Source organism: Leopardus geoffroyi, chromosome A2 (genome assembly GCF_018350155.1).
Source record: "Leopardus geoffroyi isolate Oge1 chromosome A2, O.geoffroyi_Oge1_pat1.0, whole genome shotgun sequence".
Classification (NCBI taxonomy): Eukaryota; Metazoa; Chordata; class Mammalia; order Carnivora; family Felidae; genus Leopardus; species Leopardus geoffroyi.
The window spans coordinates 151538631-151551659 of NC_059331.1; the positions used below are offsets into that span (position 1 = coordinate 151538631).

At 39.7% G+C, this 13029-nt stretch overlaps 1 protein-coding gene across 2 annotated transcripts in view; it reads left to right on the plus strand.

The window, feature by feature from the left end:
- Positions 1-7221, plus strand: part of NUP205 (nucleoporin 205) — an 86124-nt gene extending 78903 nt beyond the window's left edge. Inside the window, exons 39-44 of one of the 2 annotated variants that reach the window (XR_006716570.1) lie at positions 2002-2168; positions 3692-3815; positions 4295-4423; positions 4976-5049; positions 6238-6318; positions 6872-6971. Coding sequence is in view for 1 of the 2 variants with exons in the window: in XM_045495776.1 (XP_045351732.1) it covers positions 2002-2168; positions 3692-3815; positions 4295-4423; positions 4976-5049; positions 6872-7024 (647 nt within the window). In the remaining variant the exon portion in view is untranslated. Of the gene's footprint in view, positions 1-2001; positions 2169-3691; positions 3816-4294; positions 4424-4975; positions 5050-6237; positions 6319-6871 lie in introns of both variants that reach the window. The other variant, XM_045495776.1, reaches the window with a different exon arrangement.
- Positions 7222-13029: the final 5808 nt, after the last annotated feature.

Here is a 13029-nt window from a genome sequence, read left to right on the forward strand (position 1 = left end):
CTAAGTGACTATTCATATGACTTCAGAAAAATTATTTAACCCTCTCTGTGCCTCAGTTTCCTCATCTGTAAAATGGGAGTAATAACAAGCTCCTAATTTTTAGTGTAAGGATTAAATGTGTTAATATCTGTGAAATGCTTTAGAACAGTGTCTGGTCCTTAGCACTGCCTAAATGTTAGCTCTTATTATTTTCATTATTGCTGTTGTCATTATTGTCTATCATTTAGTATATGTACTATTACTTGTGGTACAGGGCCCTTTCCTATAGCACTTCTCCTCCCTGGACCTCGTGATCTTTCCTGCAGAATCTGCTTTCTGTAGTCAGCTCTTTTGTGAGCAGCCCCCATGAAGCTAAGTCTGGTAGCTTCTGCACACCTTAATACTTTCTAGACTTGAGCAGGTTAGCGTGTGAGAACTCCTGATATGTCAGCATTGGACCATTCTCTTTCTGGATGTGTTCCTGCCAGACTAGATAATGATACAGACGTTCCTGGGCACCAGAGTACCTAATTTCACCAGCAGAAGGCTCTGTATCATAGAGACTGTCACATCTTCACTGAGGACTAGAAAGGGAAACCTGGCAACTGATGTGAGTCCAGGATGTCCTGGTTGGTGGCAACATCCTCTGACAAGGAACTGTTTTCTCGCTTCCACTCTTCACGAAGACCTGTGAAATGTGACTTAGAAGCAAAGTTAAGGGAGACAGTGGAGAAGGAAGCCAATGCACATCTCCCTGCAGTATTTGTGGCAGTTAGAGCCACTGAACAAAGATTATCTCCGAATTGAACTCGAAATTACTAAGGTGCTTCTCAAGAAATCCCTCAATCCAAGGGGAAGTTGCTCCACTTGCGCCAGTCCTGCCAGCTCTTCCCTTTGCAGAAGACTTTCCCGACATCCCATTGTTCCTTTGTACCTTCATCAGAAGCTAGTCAGGTAAAAGGCAGATCATTTTGTTTTCTTACCCAAAAGGACTTATGGTGCTAAGAGAGTTGTTGAAGTTTAAATTTCATTATATTATTTGAATATCTCAGTTAGTGTTCTCCTTCTCTTGGGAAGAATGACTTTGAGCTAGGAATTCAGCAACCAGAAAGATGCAGACCAGAAGTGAATCCACATAACCAGAGCTGTAGGGTAAAGCAGGAATTATTCGCCTGGGGCCAGGAAACTCCAGACTTGTGTGTGAGGCTTGTGTCTGTGTGTTCATGGCAGGGGCGGGGGGAGAAGCTGGATGCAAAGGTTTATAATTAATGGTTCTGAAAGAGGTCTTCCCCCCGATAAAGGGAAAGTTCTGTCAGTGTCCCATCGGCCAGATTTCCTTATTCTCTTCAGGTCTTCAGCTTTATGCACATACCTGATCATAGTAGCTCCTAACCCCTCCTCTGAACTGTCAGAAGTATTTAAAAGTGGTTTTGGGTTGGGGCTCCTGGGTGGCTCAGTCAGTTAAGCATCCAACTCTTGACTTTGGTTTAGGTCATGATCTCACAGTTCATGGGTTCAAGTCCCTCGTTGGGCTCTGCACTGACAGTGCGGAGCCTGCTTAGGATTCTGTCTCTCCCTCTCTCTCTCTCTGCCCCTACCTCACTTGCTAACTCTCTCTCTCTCTCTCTCTCTCAAAATAAATTAATAACCATTGAAAAAAAATTTTTTTAAAAAGTAGTCTTGGGTTGGTTTTAATAATAGGTTACATGCCCTTCAATTCTTGGCATATCCTGTTTAAAACAGGTGATTTGAGGGGCATCTGGGTGACTCATTCAGTTAAGAGTCCAAATCTTGATTTTGGCTGGGGTCATAATCCCATGATTTGTGGAATCAAGCCCCGCATTGGGCTCTGCACTGAGAGCACAGAGTCTGCTTGGGAATCTCTCTCTCCGTTCCTTTCTGCCCCTCCCCGCCCCCCCCAAATAAATAAATAATAATTAAAAAAAAACCAAAACAGGTCATTCGAGATTCATATCAAATTCTTATAAGTGGAACATCGTTTTTTATTATCAACTCTATTAGATACTCAAGCTCCAGTGATTCCATATTGGCGCCTGCCCGGCTTGGGCATTATTGTCTACCTGCTGAAACAGAGCGCTAATGATTTCTTCAGCTATTACGACAGTCATCGACGGAGTGTCAACAAACTTCAGAATGTAGAGCAACTTCCACCTGATGAGATAAAAGAGGTATGAACCTCATCATGAGCTGTGGAGATTTCTGAGAAGCCTTTGCTTTTCCTCACAAGGACCAGAATACTGGTGTCAGACTTGTGAGCAAAGATGATGTATGCAGGGAGACGAAAGGGCTTGAAGTGGTTCCTCTGTGTGGCTTTAAGAAGAGCCCCTCACCTTAGCACCACGCCTTATAAGCAGAGTAACACATCACTGAAATACAGTGAAGCTGCACTTGTTTAAGAACACCACCTGCCCTCCGGTAGAACGGCAGCTGGCCTTTGAAGGAGGGTTTTGGTAATGTATACTCTAAAATCTGTGCTGAGAAACTTGGTGTCTATTGCAGATGCTTATTCAGTGGAAGTGATCCCTTAAGATGCCTCTGTGCCTTCGGCATCTTCAGTATCTGTTGAGTGAGTTTTTTCAATCAAACGGGATGGCGGATCAGACTTGACTGCCTGCTCTCAATGAGCCAGAATCACTCGCTGACGTTTACTGCAGCTAAAGATGCTGAGTTGCCGGGCTTGCTCCCTCAGTAGCCGGACTACACGGTATCTCTTGCCCAGTGCTGGAGCTTCTTGGTGTCCTTTGGCAGCCTGGATGTTGAACCGATTTGCCATTCCTGGTTTGCACCAACTCCCCTGAAAACTCGGTGTCACTCTTCAGAGTAGTCAAGCCTGCCCCTTCTTGCCACTCTTCTGATGATCAGAGGGAACACTGAGTGAGTGTTTACCATGTGCCAGGCCCTGAGCTACAAGTTCTGGCTCAACACATGAGCCTTTTTTTCTCAGATGAGGAAATGGAGGCACTGGAAGTTTGAATAACTTACCCGAAGCCACCCAGCTAGCACGTACCGAGGCAGGAGTTATTGGTGGGGTTCAGGCGCGCCCTGGAACCGGGTGGCTTACAGCCGACAGCCCCTCCTCCTCCCATTGCAGCTCATGGGCCGTGCCGGTCCTCGCAGGGGACCCGCAGCCTCCCAGTGAAGCGTGTGCCGCCCTCCCAGCCCGTCTGCCAAACCCAGCGTCTGGGTTGTAAATCGCATCTCTGTGCTTATGCCAAATAGAGGTGTGATAAAGGGAGTTTCTGGCCGATGAGCATATTTTTGTATCTGCTGTAGAAATCCACTGTACGTTTTCTTCAGAAGATACGTGACAGCTGTCAGAGAACTTCTCCATGGCAGTGTTAAACCTACTGCTTGAAAAACCTACTGTTTCATCTCGTTTTACCTTGATGGGAAGTTGAGGGTTGGTTGGCCCATCAGCAGATTGGAAATGTCTATTTCAAGGATAAGACCTTTTCCAGAAAGCAGCACGTGAATCTTCATTTGTGAATTTAATTGGTTTGGCTCTCTGTTTTTCTATAAAGTGACTAGCTTCCTAACTAGCTTAGATAATAGCTCTTGTCTGCAAGGACATTTAAACTTCTTCAAACGTTTTTCACAGTGCTTATCGCAAGTGACCCTCTGTATAGAATTCCATGAAGTTTTGGTTACAGTTCACATCATCACTAATACTGTGTTTGTTTCTGGTTCTCAGTTGTGTCAGTCTGTGATGCCTGTTGGTGTTGAGAAAATCTCCACTGCCCAGAAATACGTCCTAGCAAGACGGCGTTTGGTGAAGTTGATCAACAATCGAGCCAAACTACTTTCCCTTTGTTCTTGTATCCTTAATGAAGTCACAGTGGGAACTGGAATGGTGACCTTTAAAAGATTCTTTAAATGTAGAGACTGTTTACTGATTCTCACATTTTTTTGGGCATCAAAGCCATACGGAAAAGGACATAATTATTGTTGATTTTTTCCAGTAAATGCCCGATATATTTCCAAATTAAAATTTTTCCTTACCTTTTAGAGTAGCTAGTAATGCTGATAATGTGTACGGTCACTCTGTGTCTGGATAGGAAGCAAGGACACTGGAGACTGTGCTGGCACAGCACATGCGCCCCCACCCCCCTCCCCCAGGCCCCACCTCAATCCTCTCAACACGGCTTGCTGCTTTCTAGGGAAACAGACCCTTACCCCTGTCGGTTAGACTGAGGCAGTGCATATGTCACTAAGTGGTACGGTCTCTCCTTTTTGCCCCTCCTCAGCAGCTGGTTTGATGAGATTGTTTTCCTTTAGTCCGAGCTCTCTTCTGTAGTTATCATAGAGACCTGCCTATTTATTCTTTGGCGCCATCTGGAGTACTACTTGTTACATTGCACGCCCACCGATTCTCAGGATTCCCTGTTTGCCTCCAGAACCTTATTTAAAAGCAGAAGACTACAAGGTAAACTTCATTCTGAAAACCTATAGATCTCAGTGCTTTGAAAACCTAGTTACATTTTTATTTATTTTTTGTTTCCAGGTTACTAAGAGTGGGTTGGGCAATGGAGAGCTACTTAGTTATTAGACATGGCTATTTCTTGTGTTTTACTTCTATTCATGGGAAATTGTGTGGACAATATGAACATCTTAAGACACTGCTCTTCAGCTTCTTGCAGTTCAGGGCTGGCCAGGTCCAGAGTCCCCTGCTCACAAATAATTTTCTAGAAGAATGGATGTGGGTCAGCCTGGGCCATGATCTTTATTAAGTGAGCCTGTTTGACCAGTGAGCTTGTATTGGATCCTTTAGTGGGAAAGAAATGGAAGGAAAGCTTGCAGACCCTGACCTAGACAAGTGAAATGCTTTCCAGGGGCTTCTAGTTACTGAAAAGTTGAAATAGATTTCTCAGCCTTGACCCATGTTTTCTGTGGCGCTGTGGTTCATTGTCTTCAGATTCTTCCAGGGTGTAGTAGACGCATCCTGGTAAAGCTGTTTGACTGTGTCTTTTATCTCTAGATTCCTTCGCTTCAGAAACCAACCTGGATTTCAGAAGTGGTCTGACTGCAGTGAGCCAACATGACATAGACCAGGTAAGGTTCTAGTCTCATACCCTTGTTCTTTTCTGGAAGGACAAAGGAAGAGCCTAGTGTGTTAATAAGTTTATGATTTTCAGGGCTATGTACAAAGACCTGATTTTAATTCGTGCCTGGCCACCCAACAGCTCTGGGACTTTGAACAACCTGATTTTGAGCCTCCATTTCCTCAGTGAAGAAACGGAAATGATAATTCAGCCTCAAACAGTTTTGTCAGGATTAAATGAGGTTTCATATGTGGGGCTCCTAGGGGAGTAGTGCCTGGAAGGTGTAACATCGAGTTCAGTAAATTACTGAGCATGTGATCTGGAAAACTGCTAGTTTCTTTAGATTAACTTTGTCGACTTTAGGCACAAAGTGTCACTCAGCACTTAATTTTCCAGAAAATAATTTAAATGGAGAGATGGGGAGTAGCCATTACAAATTCCATTTAGGAGACCATAGTATTATACAGTAGTATGTACTTAGTAACCTCTTGGCCAGTAATGTTGGAATGAATGAAGAGCATTCCAAAAATAATTAAAATGAAAACTTAACATGAAACTAATAGGAAAGTCTTGGGAACAGAATAGTTAGCAGGGTACATGAATTATAGCTGGATCTGTTCCTAGGCATCTGAATGTCCTTAGCCATGATTTTTTTTTAACTTTTTTTTTTAAAGTTTATTTATTTTTGAGAGAAAGCGAGACAGAGCGTGAGCTGGGGAGGGACAGAGACAGAGGGAGACACAGAATCTGAAGCAGGGTCCAGGCTCTGAGCTGTCAGCACAGAGCCTGACGCGGGGCTCGAACTCACAGACTGTGAGATCATGACCTGCTGAAGTTGGACACTTAACCGACTGAGCCACCCAGGCACCCCCCTAACCATGATTGGATAAAGCCTCTGTACTCTTCCCTAATCCCTCTTGGCCACTACCTTTCTTAAAGCTGAAGGTTAGGCTTTATCCAGGAAAGAGCATCCTCCAGACCATGCTTAACCAGACATCATAAAGAGCATGCTCTCATCCCAGCCCGGACTACATCTGCCCCAGAGTGACTTCATAATAGCAATCCATGTTTTGGCTAGACTTGTTTAGGTAGGCTTTAATGTTCAGTTAGGTCATGGGCACAATTAGGCAAAGTATAGATCTACCAGAAGATGTTTGATAAATATGTGTTGAATTAATCACTATTTCTGTTTCATTAGACTGTGCTGTTATAGTGAGAAGAAATGCAGGATTAATAGATAACCTTCTCACTCTGTTTTGATTTTACTGCAAAACTGAAGGCAGGTAGATTTTATCTAATTTTGCACTTAATATTAACATTTCACTATTATGCCAAAAAGATCCATTCGAAATCAAATGTGCATTCTAAAATACATGAATTCTAAAGTGTATACCAGGTTCTTGTCTTCTGTTTATATTGTTTGAAAGTGAAAGCACGGAAATGGTTTTTTCTTTCTTTTTTTTTTTAATTGCAAAACCAAGTAAAAAGTAAAAGCTTCTTTCCAGTTTATCCTGTTTCTTTTCCCAGAGGCATCCACTCCTAACAACTTGTGTCACCGGTCAGGAAATATTTTACTGCAGTATGTCCATATGTCAACAACAGCATCATTTGTTGTTGTTATTTAAAATTTTAAACATTTATACAAGACAGGAAAGAGGGGAAAACAATATCATACCAATAAATTGTAGCATAGAAGGAATGTTTAGTTAATTTGCTGCATGAGAAAGGACCACATTATAAAATTTCAAAGATAGTTTAAATTGGAAGACATGAAACAAAAAATATTTGAGACTATAGTTTTAATAACAAAATATCATCTGTGTTAACTCTAGCTTCAGGCTGACGCCATCAACGCTTTTGGAGAATCACTACAAAAGAAACTTCTGGACATTGAAGGATTATACTCGAAAGTTCGATCTCGCTATAGTTTCATACAAGCTCTTGTCAGACGTATCCGAGGCCTGCTGAGGATATCAAGGAACTAAGAGCCCGTGCTTATACTCTTCTAGGGAAGAGAAGAATTGGGGAAAACTGTCCCCTTTTTATGGACTAGTTTGTTTCTAAATTATGACCAAAAAATATTTTGCTATTTCTTTCTTTATATATGGACATCTTTTCTGTAAATTTCTTTGCCTGGTTCCAACCTCACTAGTAAAAAATAAATACTTTTTAAAAAAAGACACAGAACATAATGGCTAGTCGTTTTTGAAATTTTACCTAGAAAATGATCAACGTTATTGGGAATCCACTTTCCACAGTGGTAGTTTTCCCCTAGGGGTATAATTCTGAATGTTCTCTTAAAGGCATAGTCTGGAAATTGCAGTTTTTTATCTCTTTGTTATCTGCATTGCATTTCTGTGATAATCAAGGTCACTCCATGGGGTAGAGTGGACCACAAACTATAGTTATGCTGTTTGATAGAATAGTGTACTCACTACTGTGAAGATATTATAGAAATGTCCCAAGAAAGGAAGTTATCTCTGTGCTAAAATTATTTTTTTTTCCTGCATGTTAGTGGCAGTATAATAATTTGGATTTGTCCAAATTATTTGATTGTGAAATTCCTCAAACTAATCACCTACTGATAATTTCTCATATAATTAATGTGATGCCTATGAATAGGGCAAAAGAATTTAGACCATCATCACTCTCCTTCTTGCCCAGTTGTGCTTGTGTTCAAGTGACTACATCATCTCAAAGTCCATTTTTCCCTTTCTAGCCATAAATTAGTTCAGCCTAAAATAAAGGAGACAAAGGGAAAAGTGTCTTGACTCATGAGTAGCAGAAAATTAATACTTAGCTCTATAGTGTTTCTTTTTTAAAAATATAAATTTTTTTTTTATAATTTCTGTGGCTTTTTAGCATATTAAAATTTTTTAAATGTTTACTTATGTTTTTCTCCTTAACTATTTGAAAGTATATTGTAGACATAGTGACACTTTATCCGTAATATTTCAGCAACTAATAACAAGGATATTTCCTTCCAAATCATGATACCATTATCGCACTTAAGACATTTGCTAACAAAATACAATAAAATTTTCAAATATTAAGGCAATATTCAAATTTCAATTGCCCCCAAAATGTACTTCTAGAACTTTAATTTTTTTTATCCAGAATTAAATCAAGAATCACACATTACATTTAGTTATCTCTTTAGTTTCCTTGATTCTGAAATGTTTCCCCTCCTTTTTGGGGGGAGATGGTGATTAATGTGACACTTGTTAGCTGTTTTGAAAAGGGTCCCAAAGTTACTTTTTGTTTTTGTTTTTAAATTAAGTTTAGGTTAAACATTTTTGGCAAGAATACTACAATTCTGTGGGTGATACTATGCCTTCATATTTCAGGAGGTTCCTATCAGTTTGTCCCATTATTTTAAGTTTGTGCACTTAATTAAGGTAGTGTTTGACACACCGGCATTGTAAAGGTTATCTTTCTTCCCTTGTAATGAATAATCTGTGGGTTGATACTTTGAGACTGAATTTATGTTTCCAAAAACTATCAGCCATTGCTTTTTAAAAAATGCTTATTTTTAATGTTTATTTATTTTTGAGAGACAGGGCACGAGTTGGGGAGGGGCAGAGAGAGAGGGAGACACAGAATCCAAAGCAGGCTCCAGGCTCTGAGCTGTCAGCACAGAGCCCGACGCGGGGCTCAAACTCACAAACTGCAGATCATGATCGGAGCCAAAGTCAGACGCTTAACCGACTGAGCCACCCAGGTGCCCTTAAAAATGCTTATTTTTGAGAGAGAGAGAGCAGGGGAGGGGCAGAGAGAGACAGGGACAGAGGATCCAAAGCAGGTTCTGTGCTGACAGCAGAGAGCCCCATGAGGGGCTTGAACTCACTGTGAGATCATGACCTAAGCCGAGGTTGGACACTTAAGCCAACTGAGCCGCCCAGGTGCCCCTCTGCCACTGCTTTTATCATTAACTCAGGTTTAAAAAATTGTATATGGTTTTGATCATACAAATAATATCAATATTATAAACATGCAGACACCCACTCTATCCTCATGTTACATACTTCATCAAATCTTAAAATTAACCCTATTTGCTCAAGAATTTATTTTTATTTTTTTTATTAAAGATTTTTTAATGTTGATTTTTGAGAAAGAAAGTATGAGCAGGGAAGGGGCAGAAAGAGAGGGAGACACAGAATCTGAAGCAGGCTCCAGGCTCTGAGCGGTCAGCACAGAGCCCAAGGTGGGGCTTGAATTCACAGACCACGGAGATCATCACCTGAGCTGAAGTCAGATGCTTAAATGACTGAGCCACCCAGGCACGCCAAGAATTTTTTTTTTTTTTCTTTTAAAGAAATATACTATGGTAGATACAGTTGGGGCTCCTGTGAACTTCCTGTTTCCAATTCCCCTACATCCCTTCCAGAGATAACCATTGTCATGAAGTTATTGTTGAATTTGCCATTCATGTTTTATGCTTCTACTACATATGTGTGTATCCACAGACATTAACAAGTATTGTTTTACAGGGTTTTTTTTTTTTTAATTCTTATTTTAATTCCTGTTAACAGAATGTTGTATTAGTTTCAGGTGTACAACATAGTGATTCAGGAATTCATACATCACCCGATGCTCATCACAAGTGCAGTCCTTAATCCCCATCACTTATTTAACCCATCCCTTGTTTTATAGGTTGTTAATCTTGATATGTGGGTTGTCCTACTAATGGATCAATTTGTAGTTTGCTTTTTTTTGGTTCAGCACTGTGTTTTTAATAATTGCTCATACTCATTTATTATAAATCTTGAATGGTAGTTACCGATTTTATAGATACCCAAATTTATGCCGTCTGTTGTTGGTGGACTGGTATACGTTTAAATTCCTGGTATTATTTGTGTTTGTATTTGCTATTACGAGCTGTGCTGCAATGATTATCATACGTGTCTCCTTGGATGAGACATGTGCTATGTAAGAAGGCCTCTCTGGATCACATAATTACGAGCGGAAATCTTGAGACAGAGGTTAAGAGTTCTAAATTTCACTAGACGTTGCTGTATTTTTCTTAGTGGTTGCTCCAATTTACTCCTACCCATGGGGTGAGAATTCCTGTTTTTTCATACCATTAAGCACAGTTCCAATTGTCATACTTTTTTTTTTCTAACGACTTATTTTTTTACAGCAGTTTTAAGTTTCCAATAAAACAGAGAAAGAATCAGAGACTTCCCATATACCCGCTGTCCCCACACATGCACAGCCTCCCCCACCCTATCAGCCTCACTCACCAGAATATACGTTTTTACCAGGGATGATCCTACATTGATGCATCGTAATCACTTAGAGCCCATGGTTTTTACCTTCCAGTTCACTCTGGGTGTGTATCCATCACTATAATGTATAGAGGAAAATCTTGATCTGCACTGCCTGTTCATTTCTCCATTCCCTCCTACCCACCACCCTCATAACCTTTGTAACCAATTATTTTTTTTAATTTTTGTAATGTTTATTTTTGAGGTGGGGAGGGGCAGAGAGAGAGAGAGGGAGACACAGAATCTGAAACGGTCTCCAGACTCCGGGGCTTGAACTTACAAACCGCAAGATCATGACCTGACCCAAAGTCAGACACTTAACCGACTGAGCCATCCAGGCGCCCTGACCAGTTATCTTTTTATTGTTCCCATAGGTTTGCCTTTTTTCAGAATTTAATATACTTGGAATCACAGAGTATGTAGGCTTTTCAGAATAGCTTCTTTCACTTAGTACCATGCATTTAAGCTTCCTCCAAATCTTTTCATGGTTTAATAACTTTTTACTTTTTAAGCACTGAATTATATTACATTGTCTGGATGTACCATAGTTTTTTAATCCACTCACTTCCTGAAGGGCATCTTGGTTGTTTTCCAAGTTTTGGCAATTATGAATAAATCTCGCTTTTATAAACATCCCTGTATGGGTTATGGTGTGGACAGAAGTGTTCAACTCCTTTGAGCAAATACCAAGGAGCACGATTGCTGGGTCATATGGTAAAGATAGTTTAGTTTTATAAGATACTGCTGAGCTGTCTTCCAAAATGGTGGTACCATTTTGTATTCCCCCGGCCATATTTGACACTTCTTGTTCTGAATCCTCACTGGGTCTTGTCAGTGTTCTGGATTTTGGCTATTCTAATTGGTACCTCTTGTTTAATTTACATTTCCTTGATAACATACAATGTGGAGCATCTTTTCATGTTTATTTGCCATCTGTATATCTTCTTTGGTGAGGTGTCTGTTAAGGCCTTTGGCCCATTTTTAAAATCAGATTGTTTTCCCATTGTTGAATTTTAAGGGTTCTTTGGATATTTTGGATACATGTTCTTCATCAGACATGTCTTCTGCAAGTATTTTCTCCCAGTCTGTGGCTCTTCTTCGAACTCTTTTAATATTCTTTGGGAGAGCAGAAGTTTTAATTTTAATGACATCGAGCTTATCAATCATTTATTTCATGCACCATGCCATTAGAGTATCTAAAAAGATATCGTTATACTCAAGGTCATCTAGATTTTTTTCCCGTGTTTCGTCTAGAAGTTTTATAGTTCTGTGTTTTATGTTTAGGTCTGTGGTCCATTCTGAGTTAATTTTTGTGAAGGATATAAGGTCTGTGTCTAGATTTATTACTATAATAATATTAATATAATATATAATATATGTTTATATATAATATTACTATATTATTATTACTTGCATGTGGATTATTATTATTATTATTTGCATGTTGAGGAGTCTAACTTTACACTGTGGTATTGCCTTTGTTCTTTTATCAAAAACCACTTGACTATATTTATGGGGGTCTGTTTCTAGGCTATTTTATTCCATTGGTCTGTCCGTTCTTTTTTTTTTTAAATTTTTTTTTTTTTTCAACGTTTATTTATTTTTGGGACAGAGAGAGAGCATGAACGGGGGAGGGGCAGAGAGAGAGGGAGACACAGAATTGGAAACAGGCTCCAGGCTCTGAGCCATCGCCCAGAGCCCGACGCGGGGCTCGAACTCACGGACCGCGAGATCGTGACCTGGCTGAAGTCGGACGCCCAACCGACTGCGCCACCCAGGCACCCCTGGTCTGTCCGTTCTTTTGCCAATACCGCATTGTCTTAATTACTGCAGTCTTCCAGTAAGCTGAGTAGTGTTTGTCCTCCAACTTTGTTCTCCTTCAATACTGTGTTAGTTACTCTGGGTTTTTTGCCTCTCCAGATAAACTTTAGTCAGTTTGTTGATATCCATGAAATACCTTGCTGGGATTTTGATTAGAATTACATTTAATCTATAGTTGAAGTTCGGAAACACTAATTTCTTCACAATGTTATTGAATCTTTTGTGAACATGGTGTGTATCCATTTATTTATTTATTTGACTTTTTTATCAAAATGTTGTGGGTTTCCTCATAGGGATCTATATTGTACATATTTTGATCAGTGTCTAAGTGTTTCATTTTGGGTGGTATTAGTGTAAGTAGTATTGTGTTTTTAATTTCAAATTCCACGTATTCATTGTTGGTATATAGGAAAGCAATTGATTTTTGTGTATTAACTGTGTATCCTGCAACCTTGCTAAAATCACTTGGTTCCATGAGTTTTCTTGTTGATTCTTTGAGGTTTTCGACCTAGGTGATCATGTATTGAAAAATTTTTGCCAATCCTGTGGCTGTAAAATGGCATCCCCACTTGCAAACTTTGTGTATTGTTTACCTTTTTTTTTCTCTGTTTATAAGCTTTATTTTTTGTTGGGTTGTGGATTTCTTTTTCTTTTTATGTGTACGTGGTAAATATAGATTTAGAGGGCTTTAGTGTATTCAGTTTTGGGTTTGCAGATATTTTCTCCCAAGCTATTTGGTTATCCTTTGAATTTTTTTTTATGGTGTAGAAGCTTACATTTTAATGTAATCTATCTTTTCCTTGAGGATGTGTGTGCATGTACTCTTTATGTTTTATTTTAAATTTGGCCAAAACTATTATAAAACTTGAGGGTCATAAATCTACTTTTCAGTATTGTCTTTT